The sequence below is a fragment of the Oncorhynchus nerka genome, linkage group LG13, assembly GCF_034236695.1.
Source record: "Oncorhynchus nerka isolate Pitt River linkage group LG13, Oner_Uvic_2.0, whole genome shotgun sequence".
Classification (NCBI taxonomy): Eukaryota; Metazoa; Chordata; class Actinopteri; order Salmoniformes; family Salmonidae; genus Oncorhynchus; species Oncorhynchus nerka.
The window spans coordinates 69,150,059-69,174,583 of record NC_088408.1 but is presented as its reverse complement, the minus strand read 5'-3'; the positions used below and the strand labels follow the sequence as shown (position 1 = coordinate 69,174,583).

Sequence of the window (24,525 nt, the reverse complement as noted above, 5' to 3'; positions counted from 1 at the left end):
AAACAGGCTTAAATTGAATATTCCTCCAGCATTGTTCTATTAGACGGAACTCGGTTTGTGTCTCTGACTGCATCCCTGTCGCTTACCAATCGTGAGAGACTTCCCATCAAGCCCCAACTGCTCCCACATGAAAGCAGCAATCCATAATTTCAGGTCTGTGTCACACACAAAAAGCAGGCTCTCTGTGCCTAATGGTTTGTCGAGCCTGATGCGAAAATGATATAGCTTAAATGGAATGAAACCTGGAGAAATATTTGAGAATCAGGCAATGATGTATTCTGAGGGGTGGAGAGGCTGGGCTGGGCCAGTATAAATAATGTATGTGCCGAGGCCCCTAAACATAAGCTGGAATTTGCTTCAGTACTTTTTTGTTCTCAATCACCTTGATGAAACAGTCCTGAAGTAGTCCCTTGAATGGCAGCTTGAATGAGACCCATGACAAGCATATTTCCCACCCCTGGCGCGAGGCTGCTTTCTCTAGTTAATGTTCCTCGATAAAGTGTTGCAGAGAAGTTAACCAGAAGAGCCTCCACTCTTGACGCAAGTGACAGCATTTGCATCAATTATGTAGTCTGTGGCGGCGGAGAGGGAGAGAAAGAGAGTGGAAGGGAGAAAGAGGGAGAGGAGAAGGGTTTGTGACAGAATGATGAGGCAAAATGAGCATTTCTACAAAAAAAAAGCGTTCTTTAAAAAATGTACATGAAAGCAATAGCGGCATTACATTTGGTAAAGGAGCGAGTGAGTCTATGCAGCATTTACTGTAGACATTAAACCCCAGGCAAAAGAAAGTGGAGCGGGTATTTCTTTGTCTGCTTTTCATTGACTGTAAGTTGAATATCTAGTGGCAGAAGCAGGACAATGGAGAGAGAGAGAGAGAGAGAGCGAGGGAGAGCGAGAGAGAGGAAGAGAGAGAATCCCTGCTCTGAGTGAACCTCCAGCCCCCTGATTGCTTTGTCAAACAGAGCAGGCATCAGCTGCTCCATAGACTCACCAAAGAGACCGGCTCTCACAGCCCAGCATAAGAAGCCAAATAAACTGCATTAATGAGGAGTGCACTGGAAAGGCTGTACTTTGTTCACAGGCTTACTGCAAGTGCTGGGGCACTCTGTGTAGGCATTCTCAGAAGAGTAACATTGCCTTCTCCAAGGGATTTCTTATTATAAATGTGATCGTTTCCATTATATTACCATGTGTTTACACCATACACTTCCTTCACCGTTTGAGCAGTATTTTTAGTCCAGCATCATCAGGCTGTTTTAGTTTCCTAAGAGACGGTGCCAGTGTTGCCCGGGTCCTGCCACCTGTGTGGAGGGAGATGCCCAGCTGCTGTGGCTGTACTGAGCCAGTGGCAGTGGCGTGACCAAGCTGCACTGGCAGCACTGTGGCCACACTCCCTGGCAGAGGAGCTTATTTTAAACCATGTCCCAGATTTAATATACCCCAGCGCAGCACTTCTCTTCTGTGTGTCCATCCTCATGTCACGTGCCACTGAAATACACACTCAAAGCTGTTGTGCCATGGTCTCCACACACACGCACGCACACACACACACACATACACACGCACGCACGAACACACACACGCACACATGCACGCACACACATGCACATACGCGCGCGCACACACACACACACACATACACATACGCACACACACACACACATACTCACGCACACACACACACACACACATACACACACACGCACACACACACCACCTGTCACTGCCTTTTATCCAACGTCAACCTTCAACTGTCTCGCTTATCCGTAGTGACACTATAGCAAAGTGCTTGACTGCTTTTTGCCAACAGACTGCAACACTTTAACTGTACTTAGTCATGCATCATTATGGCAGACTCAAAGCGGGGTGTCTGGGAATGCCTGCAGATGGTGGAGGCAGAGCCATTTGGAAGGGAAGGAACTGTGACAATGATGCTTATTGCATGAGTAAGTGTGTATGGACATGAGGAAGTGTGTATGGACATGAGGGCGTTTCTGAGTAACAGTTACTGAAAGGAAACGCTTGTGAAAGACAAAACAAACAAACAACAACAAAATGACCAAAGGTCAGAAAAAACTATATCGTTAGTGTTGAATAATAACAGCCAGAAGTGACAGTGGGTCCAGTAAGTGCTATTTCAGCATGCTTGTCCAGAACTATCTGTTTTTGAGATATGATATTGTATATGAATTCTACATGCAGGTCTTTGTTAGGAAGAGGCTTGTATGTGTGTATTGATCAGACATTGTTCCTACAATCAATTACGTTGGCTGTGTAAAATAGCAACACCCTGCTGTCTTTGAGACTTAACCCTCTTGCATCCAGCACATTGGCTTTGTACGTTTACAAAAACTCATCTCGCAAAAACTGTCATACCATTACTGTCACTTGTCACTTTCTCTTTTGTTCAATATATAAGAAAGCTGTTACATTACAACCTATGTTACACGTGGGTATTTTCAACAGATCTGTGCTGCTATGGAAAACTAAAATGCTGTTAACCACTTTCAATAGAAGCTGATTCAACGTTCATATAAAAGGCTGGTTTCTTTATTCTTAAGGGGAATAATGAAACCATACTAACTCACAGAGAGAAGAAAATAGTATCTTTATTCCACATGATCATACAGTGACATATTCCTTTTGACATCATTGTGTAAAAGCAATGTCTCGCCCACATGAACTCTACTCTGTGACATTACCACGTCTATACACTCCTGGTTAGAAAGTAGGTGGCCTGGAGGAAAATGTACGTATTCATTTCCTATGGCATAACATATGCATATAGGTTCCTCATTTCATCTCCAATATGTGCTATTCCTTTAAAAATTCACAACTGCCTGCAGTCCTCTTAAATATCCAATTTGACAACTTTTTAATCTGTCATTATGCTGTTTTGAAATAACCGCCAACTGTCGCAACAAAAAAAAACTTAAATTATACTTGGAAATCAGAATTTAAATGATTCAAATGGTGGGGGCTGTATATTTGTTTTTGCACAACTAATAATATGAGCCTGAGAGAAAAAAGGGTTCTACTTTGTTCAAATACTCATTTATTCATCATATTCACTCTGCCCACACATACAGTAGGCTGCTAAACCTAGTCTGCTAGTGTATTACCGTCATCCACTCTGGCTGTTCTCGGACTCTGTGTGCTTTGAGGACAGCCTGGTAGGGAGGGACACAGGAAAACAAAGTCATGGTTTTCATAGGACTACTGGACATCTATTAGCCCACTGCACTTGTGTCCTAACCTATTTCCACACATTCCTTACTGTTTCCTTTCCATTCTATTCTCCACTCTGACACAAAAGCCTATTTGCTATCACTTTTAAAATGGCATAAAAAATGCTAGCTACTAATGGAAGCACACGGCAGTCAAGTACATAATCACTGATATGACATTTGTAGTATTTTCTACAGTGCCCCCTTTGGTTGTAAAACAACATTCCAAAAATTCCTATTGACCCTGTACAACAATGGACCTCAAAATTATAACATATATCTTAACAAAATAAAAAAAATATTAAAAAAATAGAGCGCATCTGTTTTAAAGAGGCCTGTAAAGATTACTACAGCAGTACATTCTGAGTTGCAGTCAACATGACAGATGCCGTGTCTCCAACAACGTATTTTAGTGGGGAAGACTTTGCCTTTGTTAGTGTGACCTTGTTGCCAGACTGGATCTGAAGATTTCTGTGTTCGTTTGCTTAAAACAAGTTGCGCAGTTGACTTACGAGATGCTCAAAAGTCCTTCACCTATCAGGGAGAGTCACAGAGCAATGATAATTACTGGCTGTCTTTTCTTAGCTCTTTCTGATCTTTAGTGATCACAGATTATCCATCAAGCTAGAGAAATAATTACCCTGAATGTCTCGTGAACAGACTGGGAGCAGATGCTCATATACCACCACTGTCTCTACCAAGGTGAATGCAATTTCCCCCTGTATCACTGCCTAGTGAGATGGCCAGACAAGCCTCATTTGGACATCAAAGCAAATAAATAATGAAACAACTCAAATGAATGTAGTACCACTGGTCCAGATGAATGGGTTTAGTGCCCCGGCCCTCATCTAGCCTCTACCTCCTCCCTGTTCAGCCCTTATACCACAAGGCCTCTCTACCAATCTGGCCATGTTGGGCCCCCACTGTGAAGCAGCATGGCACTGGGAGTTGTGGAACCCAGTCCCCCCATAGCCCCAGGCTGCCTCTACCTTTGGTATGCTGCTCAAGGTTAAAAGGATCCCAGTTGGGTGTTTAACAATGCGTACGGCTTGGACCCGGGCTAACACTAACATGAGCTACTGTATCTTGAACAGGAATAGGAATGCTGCAGAGCACTGAACCTTGAGGAATATCTCCCTCCTATTTCCGGGTGAACTCTTTGTCTTTGAGTGAATGAAGATGATCAGTTGTCTCAATTAGATGGTTTTGATCCATATTTTTCATCCACCATCAATATGGATGCCAGAAAGCAGTAATAATTGAAACATCATTACTACCGTTCCAAGTGTCAGATTCGCAGGTTATACTGTACTAGAGTCACAACCATTGGAATAGGTTACAATAGTTACCCTGTAACATGCTAGTAAGTCAAAGTTCCCTGAGAAATTCAACAACTCCTGGACCGAGAGACATTTTTTATTGGCTTCTTGCTGCTTTTGCTGGTGTTCAATTTTATAGCAGACAGAGCACTTGTGACTTTGAGTAACAGAGCTCGGGGAAACTGCATGCTGGGCTCTATAGTGACTCTACCTCTGACCCAGAGTAAGGGAGGCTAGATTTATGAAATCCATATGTTTAATACATTTAATTTTGTCCAGGGGATTTGTATCGCTTATCACAGGATTTTAGGCTTGCAACATTTGGTGTATCGCCAGTGGTGGTATTGTCTGAGGGGAAAGAAGCGGACTAATAATTATTCCTGTAGATTTGTCTCATGACACCTCCCACTCCACACATTGTTGTGCAGATGTGTGCAGTACATGCCTCCATGATACTTCATATGGGTAAATTCCATGTAATTTCAGCAAGTGATGACACCCACTATCTCAGATTGTTCTGAAATCATTTCTGTAGTTAGGAAACAGATAAGATTAGCATTCCTGAAACATTATTTTGGTGAAACTGTATTTGATCTCTGAGAGATTAAGCTAATTGATGGCACCCAAATTGACCCTTTTCATTTATGGGATTCACATAATATTCAACAAAAATAGTAAGCAACATTTGATTTGGACCAAACTTCTTCCTACCATTGAGTACTTCCACAACACCCTTGTATCCATTTTCTGATCTCTTGTGTTTATTAAATGGATCACAACATTTTCTTTGCCACTTTGTGTAGAAAACGAATAGCTTCTCACAGGGAATACACTACAAAGGTTGAAGAAGCAATACTCCAAGCAGCAGCTCCATACTACTTGTCAGACATAGAGAACTGACTGTGTATCCTGGTTGTTGGGATGGGATTAGCGTGGGGTGTGGGGGGGTCCGTGGGTGGCTTTTGACCATTTTATTGGTTTCCTCACGTCCTACTCATTGTTAAGAAGAATTATGTTCCAAATTGGATGTTGGGTACTATTTTTTTTTAATACTATGTGAATCCTGTCAATTCAAATGTGGGTGCAATCAATTTTGCTGACATCTCATTATATTCAACAAAATAAGTTTTCAGCAACGATAACTACAGAAACAATTTCAGAACAATGTGACATGGTGGGTGTCAAAATCCTCTATGTTGTGCTTTTTGAGGTGGAATGACTCATACATAATCCTCCCTAAAAACATGCAAAAGAAATGGAAAACGGATATCCACATACAGCGATTGAATATTAGGTGTGTTATTTAAAAGACTGAAAATGGCCTCAATGTGATTTACGACCTGTGGTGATATATTACCTCAGAGTATTCATACATAAAGCCACAGATATGATACATACAGTACAGTACTGTAGCCTGTTTGCAGAGGAACTTTTCCCATTGGTAAACACATCCTGTTGGGATAACAGATATGGAGAAAAGGGAAAGAACACAAAATGGACCAGACCAAAGAGAGGCCAGTCAGTCAGTTGCTGACCTATTAGCTTTTCTGAAGTGTTGACATAATGTAAAAGGTAGAAAGCCATGGCTTTGCTCTCACCTGTAATCAGGTAACAGTTTTTATAGTGTAGTGTTTGTCTTCGTAATGGTGTTTCCATTTAGGTAAGTCTGTGTCATCACCCTCCCATTTGGAGAGCAAACAGGAAGGGAACTCTACCTTCTGGGTGCTGTCTGTGGTGGGAGTCAGAGAGTGGTACCATCTCCTGCTGCTGTTCTTTTAGAGATAAAAAATTCAAAGAGAGAGAGAGAGAGAGAGAGAGAGAGTTCACAACCTGGATCAGTAACTAGGCAGCATTTAATACAATGTGTCACTGCCCAACACAACCAGCTGTGTACTGACAGTTAGGCCTGGCACAATTACTGTATAACCGTGTAACCAACGGGTATGTATGTAGACTGTCATGAAAATATAATAACCATCATAACCCCTCCCCCCAAAAAAATATATATTTGTGTTTGTGGAACAAACATGTGCATGTGCTACCATAGAAATAGAATGAATAGAATGGGCATCCCCATTCAAGGGAGGACTGGGGGCCATAGCGACTGTACCCATAGGAGCAAAGCAGGAAGTAAAATATGTGCAAATGTCAGTTGAGTTGAATCAACAAAACACAACACATATTTTAGCACATACAGTATTTGACTTCCTACTTTGCTCCTATGTGTACACTCGCTATGGCCACCAGTCTACCCACTATGCCATCATTGTCTTGAATGGGGATTCATTCTATTTCTAGGGAAGCTCATGCAGCCAGAAAAAGAAATGTGTAAAAAAAAAGTAAATATTTTTTTGCTACTCGAACGGTTATTACGGTCACCGTGGTAATTTGGCTGGCCAATTACCATCCTCCAAAATTCCATGACCATCACAGTTCTCTCTTGTGGAGGTGGATGTTTTTTTACATCTAGGATGTAGGCGAGTTTTATGTTGACAGATATACGTAGCGAGTGACGAGTGATAGTCAGAATGTATGAGGGCTCATAATGCTGTTGTCATCTTGTGATGCCATGTTGAAAATAAGCAGCTCACCTCTCTTTTCATTCAGGAGAGCCCGCAGCAGACAGCTCTGGCTTCTCGTCTGTATTTATTGACTTGTTTTACTAGCCTCAAACAGGGCGCTTTTATACAGGCCTGCTCAGTCTTAAGACTCTTCAGACATTTACATTATTCCTGGCTGAGTTACACACACATATAAAAGGGCACGTCCCCAGGCCAGAGCGGGTATGCGCACTTCACACACACACACACGTGGACGCCCAACAAATATGCTCAGAAAAACGTGATCATATCTCCATGCACTGTACAGTATGTCACAGGCTTAAAGGCTACACAGATACATATTCTATACTAGTATAGAGTTATTTTTGAAAATGATTCTCAATTGAATATTTTGTCCATGCATGAAATATGAAATATTTTTGGGGGAGGGATTATACATTGTAGTTGAATATATATTTTTTGCACATGCCTCTGTTAATAAAAGTAACGATTTGGAAAGGCTCTAAACATCATCTCTCCTCGGCTAATTTGCAGAACTAAGATGTCCAATATGTTGGGCTATAAATGATCATGAATATCAGCAGCAGAGTCACAGCAGAAGCGATGATCCCCAACCCAGCCCAAACCTTCAAACAGTATTTACATGATTTTTCTTCTTCTGAATAAACCTCTTTTCTCTCCCACTGTGAGGATATTGAACCCTTTCACACAGATGTCATCTTAACCAAAGCTTATTAAAAAGATGGACATCAAAGTTGTGTGTGCCCATTTATCTTATACCACTCTAATTGGCCACCACAGACAAGAGAACAACATACTCCAAAATAAGAGATGTGGAGCCGTTGGGCTGGAGGGCTAAGAAAGAGGATGTCTTAAGTTCTCTCTGTGGATTCATTGCCAGTAAATCCTATGGAATGAAAATGCAGTGCTTTTCAAAAGTGTATGGGATTTCACAAACACATTGTGAAAGGCGATACCGTGAGTTAACACTTATGGCATGAGTACCCATTTTCTTTCTTCTTGTGTGTGTATGGGCGTGCAATGTACTGTGTTTGACCTGGAACCTCATGGTCTGCTTGATGTCTATGGGGCTATTTTTTACGTAGAAGCAGTGACATAGGGCAATACAGTCTGAACAGGTCAGCTAGTGGCTACACGGAAGTTGAGATTAAATGTATGTTTCCAACACTGAGGTTGAGATGAAATGTATGTTTCCAAACGTCTGTTATAGAACTGCAAGTTGACTGCAGGTATTCAACGTTAGCCATTTAAAAAAGGTTCATAGTTACAGCCCTTTGCCACTCCATCACTCCAACTCAGAGGCCAAGCTGAGTAATGGGCTATGTTTTCCACACAAAAGCTAAATCATTAATTGCCCACATACAGTAACCAAATGCCATCAAGAGCCCATGCTCTCATTAACCTGGCACCTAATTATCTGCTTCCAGTTTGAGTCGTGACGAGCCCCGGCATCTGAACCCAGTGCTTGTTGTGTCAGCAGTGGGCTGCAGCGCTACCGCAGCCCAGCCAGCCAGCTAGCAAGCCACTGCTCCATTAGGTGTGTACCACACAAAAGCCCTGTGCCGCAAAGGTTCTCTCCGCACACGCCGCCACAATGTTCCTCCCGTTAATGCCTTCCCTTCCAATTAAATCTGCAACTGTTAATTACTGTAATTATGGAGCAAGCCCCTCGCTCTGTCCCCCCAACCCCCTCTCTCTCCCGGTAAGCCGAGACGAGATGGCACGGGAGCTGTTGTCTTGCTTCGGTGAAGCCGTTGTAGAGAATTGAGTAGGGAGAGGGACTTGATTCACATGATGGGGGTGACGTGGGGGAGACTGGACGGTTCATCTTGGATAACTAGGGGAGGAAGTCATAGCCCATGGCCACTCCTCCAGACAAACTCATTAAATGGTGTGTAAAATACACTTTGAGAATAATTAGAAACAAATAACCTTTTTTAACTTGTTCACTGGATACCAGACAAGCAGTAGCACCATAAATACAGAACAGTTACTCATAAGATCAAATTAAACACAAAAAACAAAGGGTTTTTCCCTTTAGCAATTTGTTGCTGGAATTATTATAGACATTTTTATTTTATTGTGAATCCCTATTATAATAGTTTGTATTAAACCCCAATACCACTGTAGTACTGTCACAGTTATTCTTGCGATGGATATGATGTGATGCGTTGAGCAAAAGGAGAGCTGATTAAGAGTAGATTGGCAGCCTTCCTGGTAGTCTCTGTTCCTCTGTCCATCCTCTCTGGCCTGCTTCTGTCACATGCTGTTGTTGGGACTGGACGTTGATTTGTCCAGCTCCTCCTCAAAGTCACACTGCAGACCACAGCAACCTGCAGCATCAGGCACAACAATACGCCAGAAGCTATGATGCTCCTGTTCAGGTACACGTGACTTTGGCTGACCTGAGCATTCTGTCTCTCCAAATCACATTCACTATTTACCTTAGGTCATAAACACTGTAAAAACAAATGTATGGTGCGCTTCTCAGCATTTCTCACCGCTCAGCAGTATGATATTCTTTTGTGTGTCAAAGACGCCCATTTTCCACCGGTACAGCCTCTGCCTCCAAGTGTAATTGGGACTATATACGTTAGCTCGGCTGTGAAGGGAATGTTAATTTATAATTTGGAGTCATATTCTTCTCTATAAAATACATTCTTCAGAGGGAAACAGCTCCTTCTCCTTCAGGCAGTGCAGTCTCTACCGTGGATACACTGCAACAAAATCTAAATGATAGACTGTCAACTCTCGTGTAGAAATGCCACTGCAAAGAATAATTTGTCTGGCACTGGATCATGGTCTGCTGTATGTTCCCCATGCTGCTTTATGGTTTATGTGTGCATGAGTAACACACACACACACACACACACACACACACACACACACACACACACACACACACACACACACACAATTCTTCAACCCTAAACCATTTCTTTAGAGGACAACAGTAAAATCATGGGATTAATAACACCCTTAGCCTGTAGAATAATGTATGCATGGCTTCATGCACATGATGTTTAGATGAAATGGTATCTGTATATATGCCTGGTTGTCTGTGTGTACAGGACCTGCTGTGTGACCTGGTTTCATACAATCTTCTAATTAGGGAGCTGCAGAGAAGGCTGGAACAAGAGGAGGAAAGATTAGTTGCCTTTGGGTATTTCATAAGTGGCTTTCAGTGCCACATTTGCATTATGTGCTTGGGGTCTGAATAAAAAATCTGGGTACTTTTGCAGTAAATTGAGGCTAGCAGCTAAAAACCAAAAGTACATAAGATATGAAATGAAGAGGGAAGAAGCAACAAATTATCTTAGTCATATTGAAATTGTACATGAGTACTTTATTGTAAATCTCATTTATTTGTTACTAAAGTAGAGCAAGATGCAATTTTTTATGAGGTATATAAATATGTCATATTTTTCTACTAGGTTTATGTTAATATTGATGGTAAGTGGTTCATTAGGTAAACAGGCAGAATTGAGTTGGTGATTGCTGCTGATCCCTGTATGTGTTCTGTAGGGTCAGTCTGTGTGCTGATCTGTAACGGAGGTCCTGTCCACTCATTTGGCCAGTCTCCCCGACCGCCGCGTGCGGCCGCCACAGCGAGGTCTGGTCAGCCATCACCGCGCCATTTGGCTGCCTGCCCACCACAGTCTGAGAGGGCAGCATTCAGAGTGGACGCACACATACACACACACACGGACACACACACAGACACAGCAAGTGACACTAGGCCTTGTTTACCCAGTCTCCCTCCCTCAGTTGTCTCCCATCCTCTCTCCCTGGCCTGTCATGCCTTGTGTCACATTCTAGAAATGTCCGTGCCACAATGGGACAGTGATTCATTTTGGTGTACTCGGCAAAATGTCTACAAGATGTTTGTTCGGGTTATCTATTCCCACCCCCTAACCCATCCCCCCTCCCATCTTTCTGATTTGGAGTACACCCCCTCCCCATTACCTTGTCAAAGCCTCCTTTGGGAGAGGAGAGCATCATCATCGAAGGACAAAGGCTACCTGAGCTGACAGGGATCTTCTTCTCTGACCGGAGCCACTTTTTGTCACGTCTTGTCCCTCCACCCTCGCGTGCTGTCCGTTTAGAGTGTGCTGGTGGTGTATGACTTGATCCAGCACCGGGGGGCTGTACCACTTCACTGTCAACGGGCCTGCTGATTATCTTATCACTCACCATACTGGGAGGAAATACAGCATCATGCTGGACAGGGATTCCCCAGTTTAGGGTCCCTTTCTTACCCTCTATTACTCTGCATTTAATCGGCATGCTCACTTGTTCATCCCCACAGTTTCTCTTCCTTTAAAGTCAAACCCTTTGCGGTTTACATTGAATACAACGAGAACTTGCATGCTTTGAAGTCTCTTTTTATTGAGATGGAATAGTAATGTAATGTGTGTATCTTTTCCTATTGATGCAGTTTGAAAGAGAGAGTGTGAGCACGCATTGACAGACATGTGCAGAGAACTGTCAAAGCCACTGTTTCTGTCTATGGGGAAATATAATGATTTAGCCCCTGAATTAGACAGGATCCTTTTCAGCTCTTTCATGGTAAGAAAGAAATTGGAACAAAATGTGGCTAATGCGTGCTAGCTTTCCCTCAGTGTGATTGCCATTAACATTGGGAATAGCTAATGTGTATTAATGTGTTAATGGCATGTTAATTATGTACATGCTTGAGAGAGCCCGCAGGCATTCTCCCAGATTCTTTGTACCATGTGGATGTAGGCCAAGCTTATAAGAGACTTTAAGGACATCAATGAAAGAGAATCTTTATTTTTGATTTGCCAGAACAAAAGATTTCCAATGGTAATTTGATGCACTTCCCTGCTTCCAAAGAGGACAGCCACTGATCCGGGGGCTTTGAAAATTGAGATGATATTAAGTCAAAAGAGACATGGGAACAAGACTGTAGTGACACGGTGCTCTTTGTGATAGTGTTTCTCTTAAGTCCTCCGTGGTCTCTGGTGTGTTGCTTTGGCAGTGTGGTCTAATCACATGGTGGAAATCAGGGATCTTCACTAATACACACAACAGAGAGGGCTGAGAGGAGAGAGGAGAACCACAGCCTGCCCGCATCTGTACTGCCTGGGATTGTCTCCTGGTTTAAGAGAGATGACCTATGCAATTATTGACAGAAAATAAATTCTGTTTCGATTAGTTAGCTTTGGGAGACCTTTGTGGATCGATGCAATTAGATGCAGAGTGTGTAGATATGCGCTGGGCCCATTCGTTGGAAGCATTGAGCAGGAAAGGAACTGCAGGGGATCAGGGTTAAGTGTATCGAACAGGATATTTTGAAAGCAGTGGAAGTTACAGAGATACAATGTGTTCTTTCAAATACAGCAAGGCACACAGTTTCCTAACAATTTACGACACTATTCTACAGTTTATATTGTTCCATATTCTTAGCCCTCTATCCAATCACATGCTATAGAGAGAAAAATGATTAGTCTTTTGATTCAATCTGTGGAAGAAATATTAAAAGAAAGGAAATGCAAAAATAAGAAAATCATCTCATTAGAAAAAATGATTGTCACTGTTCTCTATAACAGTGTAGTACTGCAGTATGAACTGGTGGATAACCCTGCTCCAGCCCCTGATTCTGCTCCTCTACTCAGAAGCTCACATTAACCCAGCAGGGCTCTACCTTTATGGCTCTCCAGCTCACACTTCAGTGATGAGAGTAAACAAGCACTGGCCAAAGGTCAGCTAAGCCAACGGAATGAAAGAGGGCACAGGGGGAAAGAGGTGGTAGGAAGGAGAGGCTGGAGGCACTGCTCAGATCACTGTCAGAACTTCAAGCAGGGGTGATGAACGAGACAACGGCCTGAAACCGGAAATTATCATAAACATAGGAGGGGAGAGAGGCTGTGAGAGAGGCCTGCTTTGTCTTTATCTGTCGTATGTGTTATTGTCTCGGATCAGATACGACATTGAAACATGTACAAATAAAAAGTCAGGCCAGACCTCGCTGATATGAATGTATTAATCACATTGTCGACTTCTATTCCTTTCAACCCTAGAGGAGAAATTAGGTATTAAGTAACATGAACAAAGATTTCAATGATGAGAGAAAACAAAAATACAAGGGGAGGGAGAGGGAGAGGGAGAGAAACACCCCGCTGGGCACAGGCGTCATTCCAACGTCTAGTTTTGATTGACATTTGGTTGAGTTGTCAACTAACGTGAAATCAACGAGAAATCCCCCCCCCCCAAACTTAATCACCATGATATTGGATTTAGCTTAAAAGTTGGGTGAAAAAAAGACAATTCCCTTACAGTACGTTGATTACTGTTTTGCAAATCCAATCAGTTTTCCACAAGGATTTAACACCATCACATATACTATATTGTTTTGGGTTGAAATGACGTGGAAACAACATTGATTCAACCAGTTTTTACCCAGTGGGACAGTAGTAGATAGACTTTGTGAGGAAAATCGCAGCACTTGGTCTTTTGAATGAGAGCTGCTCCCTACTGTATGTTGAGCCAGGTGGAGGGTGGCAGTGTTTCCAAACGTGCTTGTTATGGATGGGGCTCGATAGCTGCTCTGGCACAAACACACCCTAGTGGGCTGCTGGAGGGGCGGCACAATCTCAGACCAGTAGAGTAATCATTTTTATCCCGCTGATTTCCCAAATAGAAATGGACACTTATGATAAAAATGTCATGGCCACTCCACACGTCAGCTTCATAACAGGATTACATGTCACTTCCTAATACCTCGGTCTGTTTTCCCAAGCTCTGAATGGCCACATTATTGCTCATAGGAACTTTGAGGTAATATATGGTAAGAGACAAGGAGCTCTTTATGGCCGGTGATTATTTGGTTGGAATGAAACCAGTGATTTATGTCCATTTAACTGAAAAGCCCTGTAAATTCCCCCAGCTGTATTTCCCCTGGATAAAGAGTGGAGTGAAAGTGACAACATGGGCTTGGTGTGGAAATGTGAACGGCTGCTCTCAGAGTTCTAGTTAATATACCTGACATGAAAAACGTGCCTACCTACTTACTAGCACCTCCAGCACAAAGGAAAGTGCAGACTTAAACAAGTGTCTGCAGCAAAAGGTAGACAAAAATACTGCTCTGAGCAAACCTGTTTGGTAGATCAACCTCCAGCTATTGCCACCACCATAGATACGATTCTAATAGCTTAGCATCTTTGCAGGTATGATGGGGATGGGGTTAGAGTTAGTGGAGTTAATGGCATATTGTCCACATGGGTGATTTGGCTTGGCAGACCTGATGCTACAACTCTTCCAGCATCAGTGTCTCCAACACAAATGGCCACATTCATCCTCTACTTTCACACCATTACACCTACAAGACAAACATCCAGACAATCCATGAATAGACACACATTTGTCTTGCATTCGCATCTCCACATCTGAGCTACACACACCATACACACCAATGTCAATTGGGAATGTGATAGGAGAAATGACATCATGTTCATTTATTAGGACCATATAGTGTCACTGTTTTCAGCTCAATTTTGTGTTTATGTGTCTGAGCGAGAGAGAGAGAGGCTTAACACACTCCAGTGCCTACTCACTAGGTGTGCTAGGTCAGTCGCTCAGTCAGTGCCAGGCACTTCCGGCGCAACAGAGATGGAAGCCTCGCTTTGCGTTCCTAGGAAACTATGCAGTATTTTGTTTATTTATGTGTTATTTCTTACATTGTTACCCCAGGAAATCTTAGGTTTTATTACATACAGTCGGGAGGAACTATTGGATATAAGAGCAACGTCAACTCACCAACATTACGACCAGGAATACGACTTTCCCGAAGCGGATCCTCTGTTTGGCCCACCACGCAGGACAATGGATCGGATCCCAGCCGGCGACCCAAAACAACGCGGCTGTAGAAGGGGCAGACGGAGCATTCTTCTGGTCAGGCTCCGTAGACGGGCACATTGCGCACCGCTCCCAAGCATACTACTCGCCAATGTTCAGTCTCTTGACAACAAGATGAAATCCGAGCAAGAGTTGCCTTCCAGAGAGACGTCAGAGATTGTAACGTTCTTTGTTTCACGGAAACATGGCTCACACGAGACACACTATCGTAGTCGGTACAGCCTCCTGGTTTCTTCACGCATCGCGCCGACAGAAACAATCATCTCTCTGGTAAGAAGAAGCCTTATGCCTTATGATTAACAAGACGTGGTGTGATCATAACAACATACAGGAACTCAAGTCCTTTTGTTCACCTGACTTAGAATTCCTCACAATCAAATGCCGTCTGCATTATCTACCAAGAGAATTCTCTTCAATCATAATCACAGTCGTGTACATTCCCCCCCAAGCAGACACATCGACGGCCCTGAAAGAACTTCATTCAACTCTATGTAAACTGCAAACCACATATCCCGAGGCTGCATTTATTGTAGCTGGGGATTTTTACAAGGCTAATCTGAAAACAAGGCTTCCTAAATTCTATCAGCACATCGATTGCGCAAACCGGGCTGGCAAAACCCTAGATCATTTTTATTCCAACTTCCGCTACGCATATAAGGCCCTCCCCCACCCTCCTTTCGGAAAAGCTGACCACGACTCCATTTTGTTGCTCCCAGCCTATAGACAGAAACTAAAACAGGAAGCACCCGCGCTCAGGTCTGTTCAACACTGGTATGACCAATCTGATTCCACGCTTCAAGATTGCTTCGATCACGTGGACTGGGATATGTTCTGCATAGCGGCGGACAACAACATTGATGAATACGCTGATTCAGTGAGCGAGTTTATTAGCAAGTGCATCGGTGATGTTGTACCCACAGTGTCTATTAAAACATTCCCCAACCAGAAACCGTGGATTGATGGTAGCATTCGCGCAAAACTGAAAGCGTGAACCACTGCTTTTAATCAGGGCAAGGTGACCGGGAAACATGACCGAATACAAACAGTGTAGCTATTCCCTCCGCAAGGCAATCAAACAAGCTAAGCGTCAGTATAGAGACAAAGTGGAGTCGAAATTCAACGGCTCAGACACGAGAGGTATGTGGCAGGGTCTACAGTCAATGACAAAAGAAAAATCAGCCCTGTCGCGGACCACAATGTCTTGCTCCCAGACAGACTAAACAACTTCTTTGCTCGCTTTAAGGACAATACAGTGCCACTGACACGGCCCACTACCAAAACCTGCGGGCTCTCCTTCACTGCAGCCAGCGTGAGTAAAACATTTAAATGTGTTAACCCTCGCAAGGCTGCAGACCCAGACGGCATCCCCGGCTGCGTCCTTAGGGCATGCGCAAACCAGCTGGCTGGTGTGTTTACGGACATATTCAATCAACCCTTATCCCAGTCTGCTGTTCCCACATGCTTCAAGACGGCCACCATTGTTCCTGTTCCCAAGAAAGCTAAGGTAAATTAGCTAAATGACTACCGCCCCGTAGCACTCACTTCCGTCATCATGAAGTGCTTTGAGAGACTAGTCAAGGACCATATCACCTCCACCCTACCTGAAACCCTAGACCCACTCCAATTAGCTTACTGCCCCAATAGGTCTACAGGCGACGCAATCGCAATCACACTGCACTAACCCATCTGGACCCTGGGTCTCGACGCCGCCCTGTGCAACTGGGTCCTGCTCTTCCTGACGGGCCGCCCCCAGGTGGTGAGGGTAGGTAACAACATCTCCACCCCACTGATCCTCAACACTGGGGCTCCACAAGGGTGCGTTCTCTCCTGTACTCCCTGTTCACCCACGACTGTGTGGCCATGCACGCCTCCAACTCAATCATCAAGTTTGCAGAGGACACTACAGTGGTAGGCTTGATTACCAACAACGACAAGACGGCCTACAGGGATGAGGTGAGGGCCCTCGGAATATGGTGTCAGGAAAATAACCTCACACTCAATGTCAAAAAACAAAGGAGATCATTGTGGACTTCAGGAAACAGCAGAGGAAGCAGCCCCTTATCCACATTGATGGGACAGTAGTGGAGAGGGCGTACACATCACGGACAAACTGAAATCGTCCACCCACACAGACAGCGTGGTGAAGAAGGCGCAGCAGCGCCTCTTCAACCTCAGGAGGCTGAAGAAATTTGGCTTGTCACCAAAAACACTCACAAACACAGATGCACAATCGAGAGCATGCTGTCGGGCTGTATCACCACCTGGTACGGCAACTACTCCGCCCATAACCGTAAGGCTCTCCAGAGGGTAGTGAGGTCTGCACAATGCATCACCGGGGGGAAACTTCCTGCCCTCCAGGACACCTCCAGGACACCTACACAACCAATGTCACAGGAAGGCCAAAAAGATCATCAAGGACAACAACCACCCAAGCCACTGCCTGTTCACCTCGCTATCATCCAGAAGGTGAGATCAGTACAGGTGCATCAAAGCTGGGACCGAGAGACTGAAAAACAGCTTTTATCTCAAGATTGTTAAACAGCCATCACTAACATTGAGTGGCTGCTGCCAAGATACTGACTCAACTCTAGCCACTTTAATAATGGAAAAATTGATGTAATAAATGTATCACTAGCCACTTTAAACAATGGCACTTTATATAATGTTTACATACCCTACATTACTCATCTCATATGTATATACTGTACTCTATACCATCTACTGCATCTTGCCTATGCCGTTCGGCCATCACTCATTCATATATTTGTATGTACATATTCTTGTGAAATTGTTAGGTTAGATTACTTGCTAGATTTTACTGCATGGTCGGAACTAGAAGCACAAGCATTTCACTACACTCGCATTAACATCTGCTAACCATGTGTATGTGACAAATAAAATGTGATTTGATTTGATTTGAGAGGGCCTCTGATTGCTAGGCTACTGCTTCACACAATTGAACCACTAATCTTCTTATTTGGAATTCAGAGGCTCACCATATCTTAATGAAGCCTTAATGAGCTGCTGGAAATCCCTGAATCGCAGGCAGATTATTGAATTGAGACAACTCTGGTAATCATAACGTCTGAGTGGGCACTCAGTGTTTACTGCAGATTGGGTGCAGTTTTTTTTATCCATTTATTAGACTAAATAATACAGGGCTATTTGGCTGTTAATTCTGAACTGCTGCAGTCTTTTTTCTTTGCAGCCGTCATGGCAACGTTCTCTATGCGCGCAGGTGTGCTCCGAGGCTGACTGATGGCTAATCAGGATTTGTTGAAAGATAAGAAAGAACGAAAAAAGAAACAGCAGCAAAAGTCAGCGCTCAACGATTTGTGGGTGTGTGCGTGCACGGGCGTGTGCCCTGAGGTTTCTTAGTTGCAGAGTAAATAAGTGCACAATTAGCAGGATCTTTTTTTTTTTTATAGTGTAGTAGTACAGTAGTTCTCGCAGATTGTTCTAAATGAAGTGGAATAATGCAAAATATGTGTTTCATCTCAGAAAACAAAGTGACAATTGTGATTTAAGGCTCTGCTCTATGCCGAAAAGGCAGACACATGCTTGAGGTATATTCATCCTTTCGGAGAATAGAAGCGCTACCTTGCAGTTGAGCTTTTGTCAGTTTATGGATGTTGCTGTCATGTAAGGCACCCTGTACACACAGTGAGCAGCACAGTGTGCAGTTAAAAGAAGGCTTGGGCAACAGGAATACAGACCATACACAGGAAGTACCCAATCCATGCCCACAGGGGACTACCTGTCCCACACTACGGCTTTACGATTCTGTTGAGGTAATGGCGTTAATTACCCCTGCAATGTTGGCACGTACCAGAATTCAGACATCCAGTGAATTTGGGCTTTAGTGGCTCACTGCTCAGGATTCTGTACAAGACAATACTTGTGAGGCTGGTACTTTAGCTGCATAATTTGAGCTGTTGTGTGTTTGCCACCCTAATGGAAATCACCCAGTCAGCCATGGAGTTGTTTGAGAATATGTGTCTAGGTGTGGTTGTTGGTGAGCCAATCAAACTCACCCTCTGGTTTCAAAGGAACACTAAACAAATAATGGAGTGATATTACTTTTCAGTTACCATGGAGGTTCTGCCCTATCATACAGCCCACTAATCAAAAAGCCTCTGTGTCATGTCTGGAGGTCTGGATGTCATCATGTGTCTCTCTCTCCCTCCCTCTCTCTCTCTCTCTCTCTCTCTCTCTTCTCTCTCTTTCTCTCTCTTTCTCTCTCTCTCTCTCTCTCTTTCTCTCTCTCTCTCTCTCTCTCTCTCTCTCTCTCTCTCTCTCTCTCTCTCTCTGTTGTCTCTCAGGCCTCAGCATCCGTGGTTCCCAGGAGGAGGACCCTCCTGACCCCCAGCTCATGCGCCTGGACAACATGCTGCTGGCGGAGGGCGTGTCAGGACCAGAGAAAGGGGGTGGATCAGCCGCTGCAGCCGCTGCAGCTGCAGCCTCGGGCGGGGCCTCAGACAACTCCATCGAACACTCAGACTACAGATCCAAACTCACCCAGATCAGACAGATCTACCACACAGAGCTGGAGAAATACGAACAGGTGGGTGTGAGTCACACCTTTAACCTCCTTTACATCACACCTTTAAGCTTCATAGGCTTGCATGATGTTTTTCATTCTCACTTTGCCCTGATGTTCTAGAAATATTGCCAGTAATATTAACCACCATGAGTACAAAACTGGGAACAAAATATTCCCCTTGTAATATTGTAAACATGTATATATTGTGTGGTTCGTGAACAAATTCTGAGGAGTGGTGCAGTCGACTCAGAAAAATGAGAATACGATCAACTCATTAGGCTGCCACGTTGAGCTTCAGCAATAAAACAGAGGAGTATTATAGGAGAAAATGAAAGGTTGGAACACTGCCTCAGCAAGGCGGCGAGGTAAATTACACAAATGTACTCTCTCATTCTGAGAGATAGTATTGCCTGGAGTGAAGGCATCTTTCTTAGGGGTGTTTCCTTGTTTAATTATCTAAATGTAAATACTTAACGAATTTTACTCAGAGTAATGAGCTAAAGTGTGCACAACGTAAATGAGTTATTCTAATGAATCATGTATGAACTACTGGTTTAACAAAAAGCTGGTTAAATTCTCTCTGTGCTGGGCCAAAGCCAAATTGCAAATCGGCATTTGCATTCATAGATGACTTCACCTATTAAGTCATTGAAGCACTCAGCAGTAGGATAAATACAGGGCACGTTCAGTGAAGATGCTTTTAACCAAGGGAGGCGGGTCAGCTACTTAGAGAGTTGTACCTCGCCAAAAGATACAGCCAGGAGGACACTAACAGGGCTGGGTTGTGCTCTGTGATTTCTCTGCAGGCGTGTAACGAGTTCACCACCCATGTGATGAACCTGCTGAGGGAACAGTCCCGCACGCGACCCATCTCTCCCAAAGAGATCGAGCGCATGGTGGGGATCATCCACCGCAAGTTCAGCTCCATCCAGATGCAGCTCAAACAGAGCACCTGTGAGGCCGTCATGATCCTGCGCTCCAGATTCCTTGATGCCAGGTCAGTGTGTATATATGTGCGTGTGTGTTCCTGTGTGTTTCACTGTGATGCACAAAACCAATGTTTCTAGCCTGGAGCATCGGAAGGTACCCATAGACAGAACTCTATGTAGACATATGATCGTAATAACAACATTAGAGAAATGCACTTCCTGTCTGAGAAAATACGAACCCACAACATACAGCGCCAAAGAGCACACTGCAAATATTCACAGATGATCTTGCCATAAAGTGCATTCGTTATGTATTATAGCCATCTTCTCAAAACAATCATCCGCTAGCACCTGAAAGCAGTTTAGATTAAATGAAGCAGGAACAAAGTCATGTGTAATTGGTGGAGTGGAGGTCATGAGCAGGTGTTCTGGATTACTATAATAACAAACAGTTTGTGGAGTGGAGCTCTAAGGAGAGCGGGAGGAAGTTTAGGGCTAAAGCAAACCAAGCAGAAGCACATTTGCTTCCCATTGCTTTCGTGAAGTGCAGTAAACAAGGCAAAATAAGTTAATGCTCAATAACATGGTAAGTAGTGCCCTGGGGGGAAGAAGGGGACCCGGATCTAGTTAGAGTTGCTTTGTTCCCACTGAAGTTCCCTGGGGTTGTCAGGAAGAATGCTCAGCTGGGCATGTTGTGATTTCTATAATGTACCGAGATGCACTCCGACTGGGCAATTGGGCCTAGCTCTCCATCACCACGCCTACCCATCCACTGCACTAAACACTGCACATTACACGCTTGGACTGGAGATCAGAGACCAACAGACCAAATTAAGCAATGTACTGTACGTGTTTGTGTTGTGTGTGTTTGTGGGTCGCCGGATGGCTTGGTGTGTGTTGATGAGGATGGTGCTGAAAGGCAGGACACAATATTCCGCTCCTGACGCCTCTCTCAGACCCACATTCCTCATTATTTTCACCATTTATGTGTGAGATTGATTGTGCAATTTGTCTGTTCCAAATGGATGAGTTAATACTGGTCTTGCTAATGAGCTTGGCCTTTCTCTCATTTTGTTCACTTTTCAGGCGGAAAAGAAGAAACTTCAGCAAGCAGGCGACGGAAATCTTAAACGAGTATTTCTACTCGCACCTCAGCAACCCATATCCCAGTGAAGAAGCCAAAGAGGAGTTGGCCAAGAAGTGCAGCATCACAGTATCCCAGGTGGGTGCAGATTCCTTGTCTCAGACGCAGTGGCTGTTGGGTAATCAGGGGGGAAAAGGCAGTAAACGAGGCCCCTGGCTGCAACACCAGACCAGCCTGGAAGGACGGCTATTCCGCACTATCAGAGCCCAGTGTCTTTATCTTACCTTGACATTGAGCCTAATGACACCTCAGTTCGGGCGTGTTCGGCCTATCGCAGCAGTAGCCATGGGGAGGGGAGGTTAGTGTCCTCAATAGTGGCCTCAATAGGAGGTCTACAGTGGGTTAGCCCTCCATAGCTATCCACTCTAGGCCTGTTAATCCTCCATATATGTCAACTCTGGGCCTACAGTATGTTAGCCTTTCAATAGCTGTCCACTCTGGGCCTACAGTATGTTAGCCTTTCAATAGCTGTCCACTCTGGGCCTACAGTATGTTAGCCTTTCAATAGCTGTCCACTCTGGGCCTACAGTATGTTAGCCTTTCAATAGCTGTCCACTCTGGGCCTACAGTATGTTAGCCTTTCAATAGCTGTCCACTCTGGGTCTCCTGCCATTTTCTTTCTCATTCCCATCTGCCATGCGTGTTCTCTGTCTGCCTGATCAGTCCAGGTGACTGGATGTCTACCAGTATAGGTTATCCAGTAAATAAATATGATTTTTAAGGTGTACGTGTGTGGTCACAGTGGCTTGTACATGGAGACGACACTGCTTCACCCACTAAACATTTTGTTTTTACAGACAACTTATGTGACTTTCCCACTTGACCTTTAGCCTAATAGTTGGGTTAACCTGAAGGCAATATAATCTCTCACACCCAACCCCCACACCCAAACCAATTTAGTATTGTTATCTTCCTGCACTCTGTTCTGCTACTATTGTTACAACTTGAACCATTTAGATTTTTGTATTCTAGTTCAGATGTTAATCCATGGCTGTTCCAATTTGAGAATTACCCATACAAGAAACACTGATTTGCAATGTTCTCTCTTTTCTGTGGGGAGGGGGTGTGAACGGGTATATTGAGTGTAGTCATGCAGTCAGATACTGTAAAAGCCCATTCTTTTTTGCCTTCAGGGGGTGGGAAGCACCATCACAGTATCACAGGTATGTCATGACTTCTCCTGATCCACCGTTGTTGTTTTCATTCTTTGTATATTTTCTTTGTTTCTGTATGTGCACCTTCACAGTCTACCACTGCACACAGCTCCCCTCCCTCACACAAATGGACTGATATCCTGGCATAACAAATGTATCCGCTGCTATTTTCATGTAGGCATACCATGATTACAGTTTTACTGTAGGTTTGGCACCAAGCAAGTTCCACTGTGATACATAGAGCGTGTTATTTTGCTGTTGAATCTCACACATCAGTGTGTGAGCAAATCATATGCAAAGACTAGGGATCATACAACATTTCCATTTGTATTTTCAGCTCACTTTTAATCATTTTTTATGATTGTTAAATACCAGTTCAAGATAACACCCATGCCACCACACTGTGTTTGTTTTGATGTCTCATGTCATATCATTTCACTTTTTTGTTATTTCTATAACACAAATCATTTGTTTTCTATACTGTATGCATTTTTTGTTAGTTGTAGATCATTTGTTAGGTATGTTCTTCTTGGTTTTAAAACATGCAGCGTGTGTCTAATGTTCTGCTTTCTACCTGTGTGCTTCATGTTAGTTGAAGGAGTGGACATTGACCCTCACAAGTGGAACAATTCTTTGTTCTGAGTGCTTCACTAGTGCTTCACTAGTTCCCAGGAGGACAAATCAGTCTATGCAGAAATAAGAGGTCTTTTACAAATTCACTTGAACTCATCTCAAGCCCCATTAGCAGGGTTCTCCTTGACAAGCCTAGGCCACTGCAGACACTCCTGCTGACTACTTTGGAGTTAGACTAAGCCAAGTCCTCTTTGAGTTTGTCATCCTAAAATACTCAAGCATAGGAGGAGAGCCAGGAAAGTTACTCCAGAGAATGAGTGTTTGGGTATTTCCAAATAACCTCAAATTTAATGGTGAACTTCAATGACTGTAGTAGAACTATGTGAATCAATAAGCATTAAATATCAGCCTGAAGGTTATCACAGATGTCTAGGTGGATTGTACTGCTTTGATTAATGGATTGATTAAGTAGGTTTGGGTGGACATTATACAATGCCTATATTCTTCTCTGACAAGAAGGAACGTGGAGTGTGAGTTTCATTGCATGAACATCATTTTGAAAAAAAGTAACCTACCTTAGATCTGTAAAACATGTACACCAACACTTCTCATCCAAAAAAAGGAATGGATGACTTATTTACTGGTGAAGTAAACAGCATATCCTGGGATTATACCATCCGAGGCCAAATGTGCTTGTTTATAGCGACCATCAGTGATGCGAAAGGAGCTAATGGTGTTGTTTAAAAGTTGACCTCACTTCATGAGGCAATGGCCCTCTAAATGCAGGATGCAGTCGTATTATTTCACTCTGTCAGTTTGCATGTGTGACACTGGGCTCCTAAATGAAAGCATGTGATTGGACGGCAGTGGTTTGTGTCTTGGTTTATGGATGTGTCTGGGGCCATAATTGATATCTTCTCCAGACAGTGCTGCTGTGAGGGGTCACTCTGCTCCCAGGGCACGAACAGGGACAGGCAGCCCTCCAGACGGACAAACGAGAGAGTTCAGAACACATGGCCGACTCAGCACCGCAATCTGTGGTTGCTCAGTTCAGAGCTCACACTCTTCAATTGAGCGACACTTATCAATATTTCAAGTCATTATATATTTAGTCGAGGGCGCGAGGGATGCCTTGGGTTAATGTGTTAAGAATTAATGTTCTCTGTTCTATTATTG

The 24,525-nt window shown here is 43.7% G+C and overlaps 1 protein-coding gene across 6 annotated transcripts in view; it reads left to right on the top strand.

Moving 5' to 3' along the window:
- LOC115139982 (pre-B-cell leukemia transcription factor 3-like) overlaps positions 1–24,525 on the top strand; it is a 74,941-nt gene that overhangs the window by 39,485 nt on the left and 10,931 nt on the right. For 3 of the 6 annotated variants that reach the window (XM_029677928.2, XM_065026623.1, XM_029677932.2), the window contains exons 3-6: positions 19,329–19,570; positions 20,356–20,546; positions 21,565–21,700; positions 22,756–22,785. In XM_029677928.2, coding sequence (XP_029533788.1) covers positions 19,329–19,570; positions 20,356–20,546; positions 21,565–21,700; positions 22,756–22,785 — 599 coding nt within the window. The remainder of the gene's footprint in view (positions 1–19,328; positions 19,571–20,355; positions 20,547–21,564; positions 21,701–22,755; positions 22,786–24,525) is intronic. The other 3 variants (XM_029677930.2, XM_029677935.2, XM_029677934.2) reach the window with 1 other exon arrangement.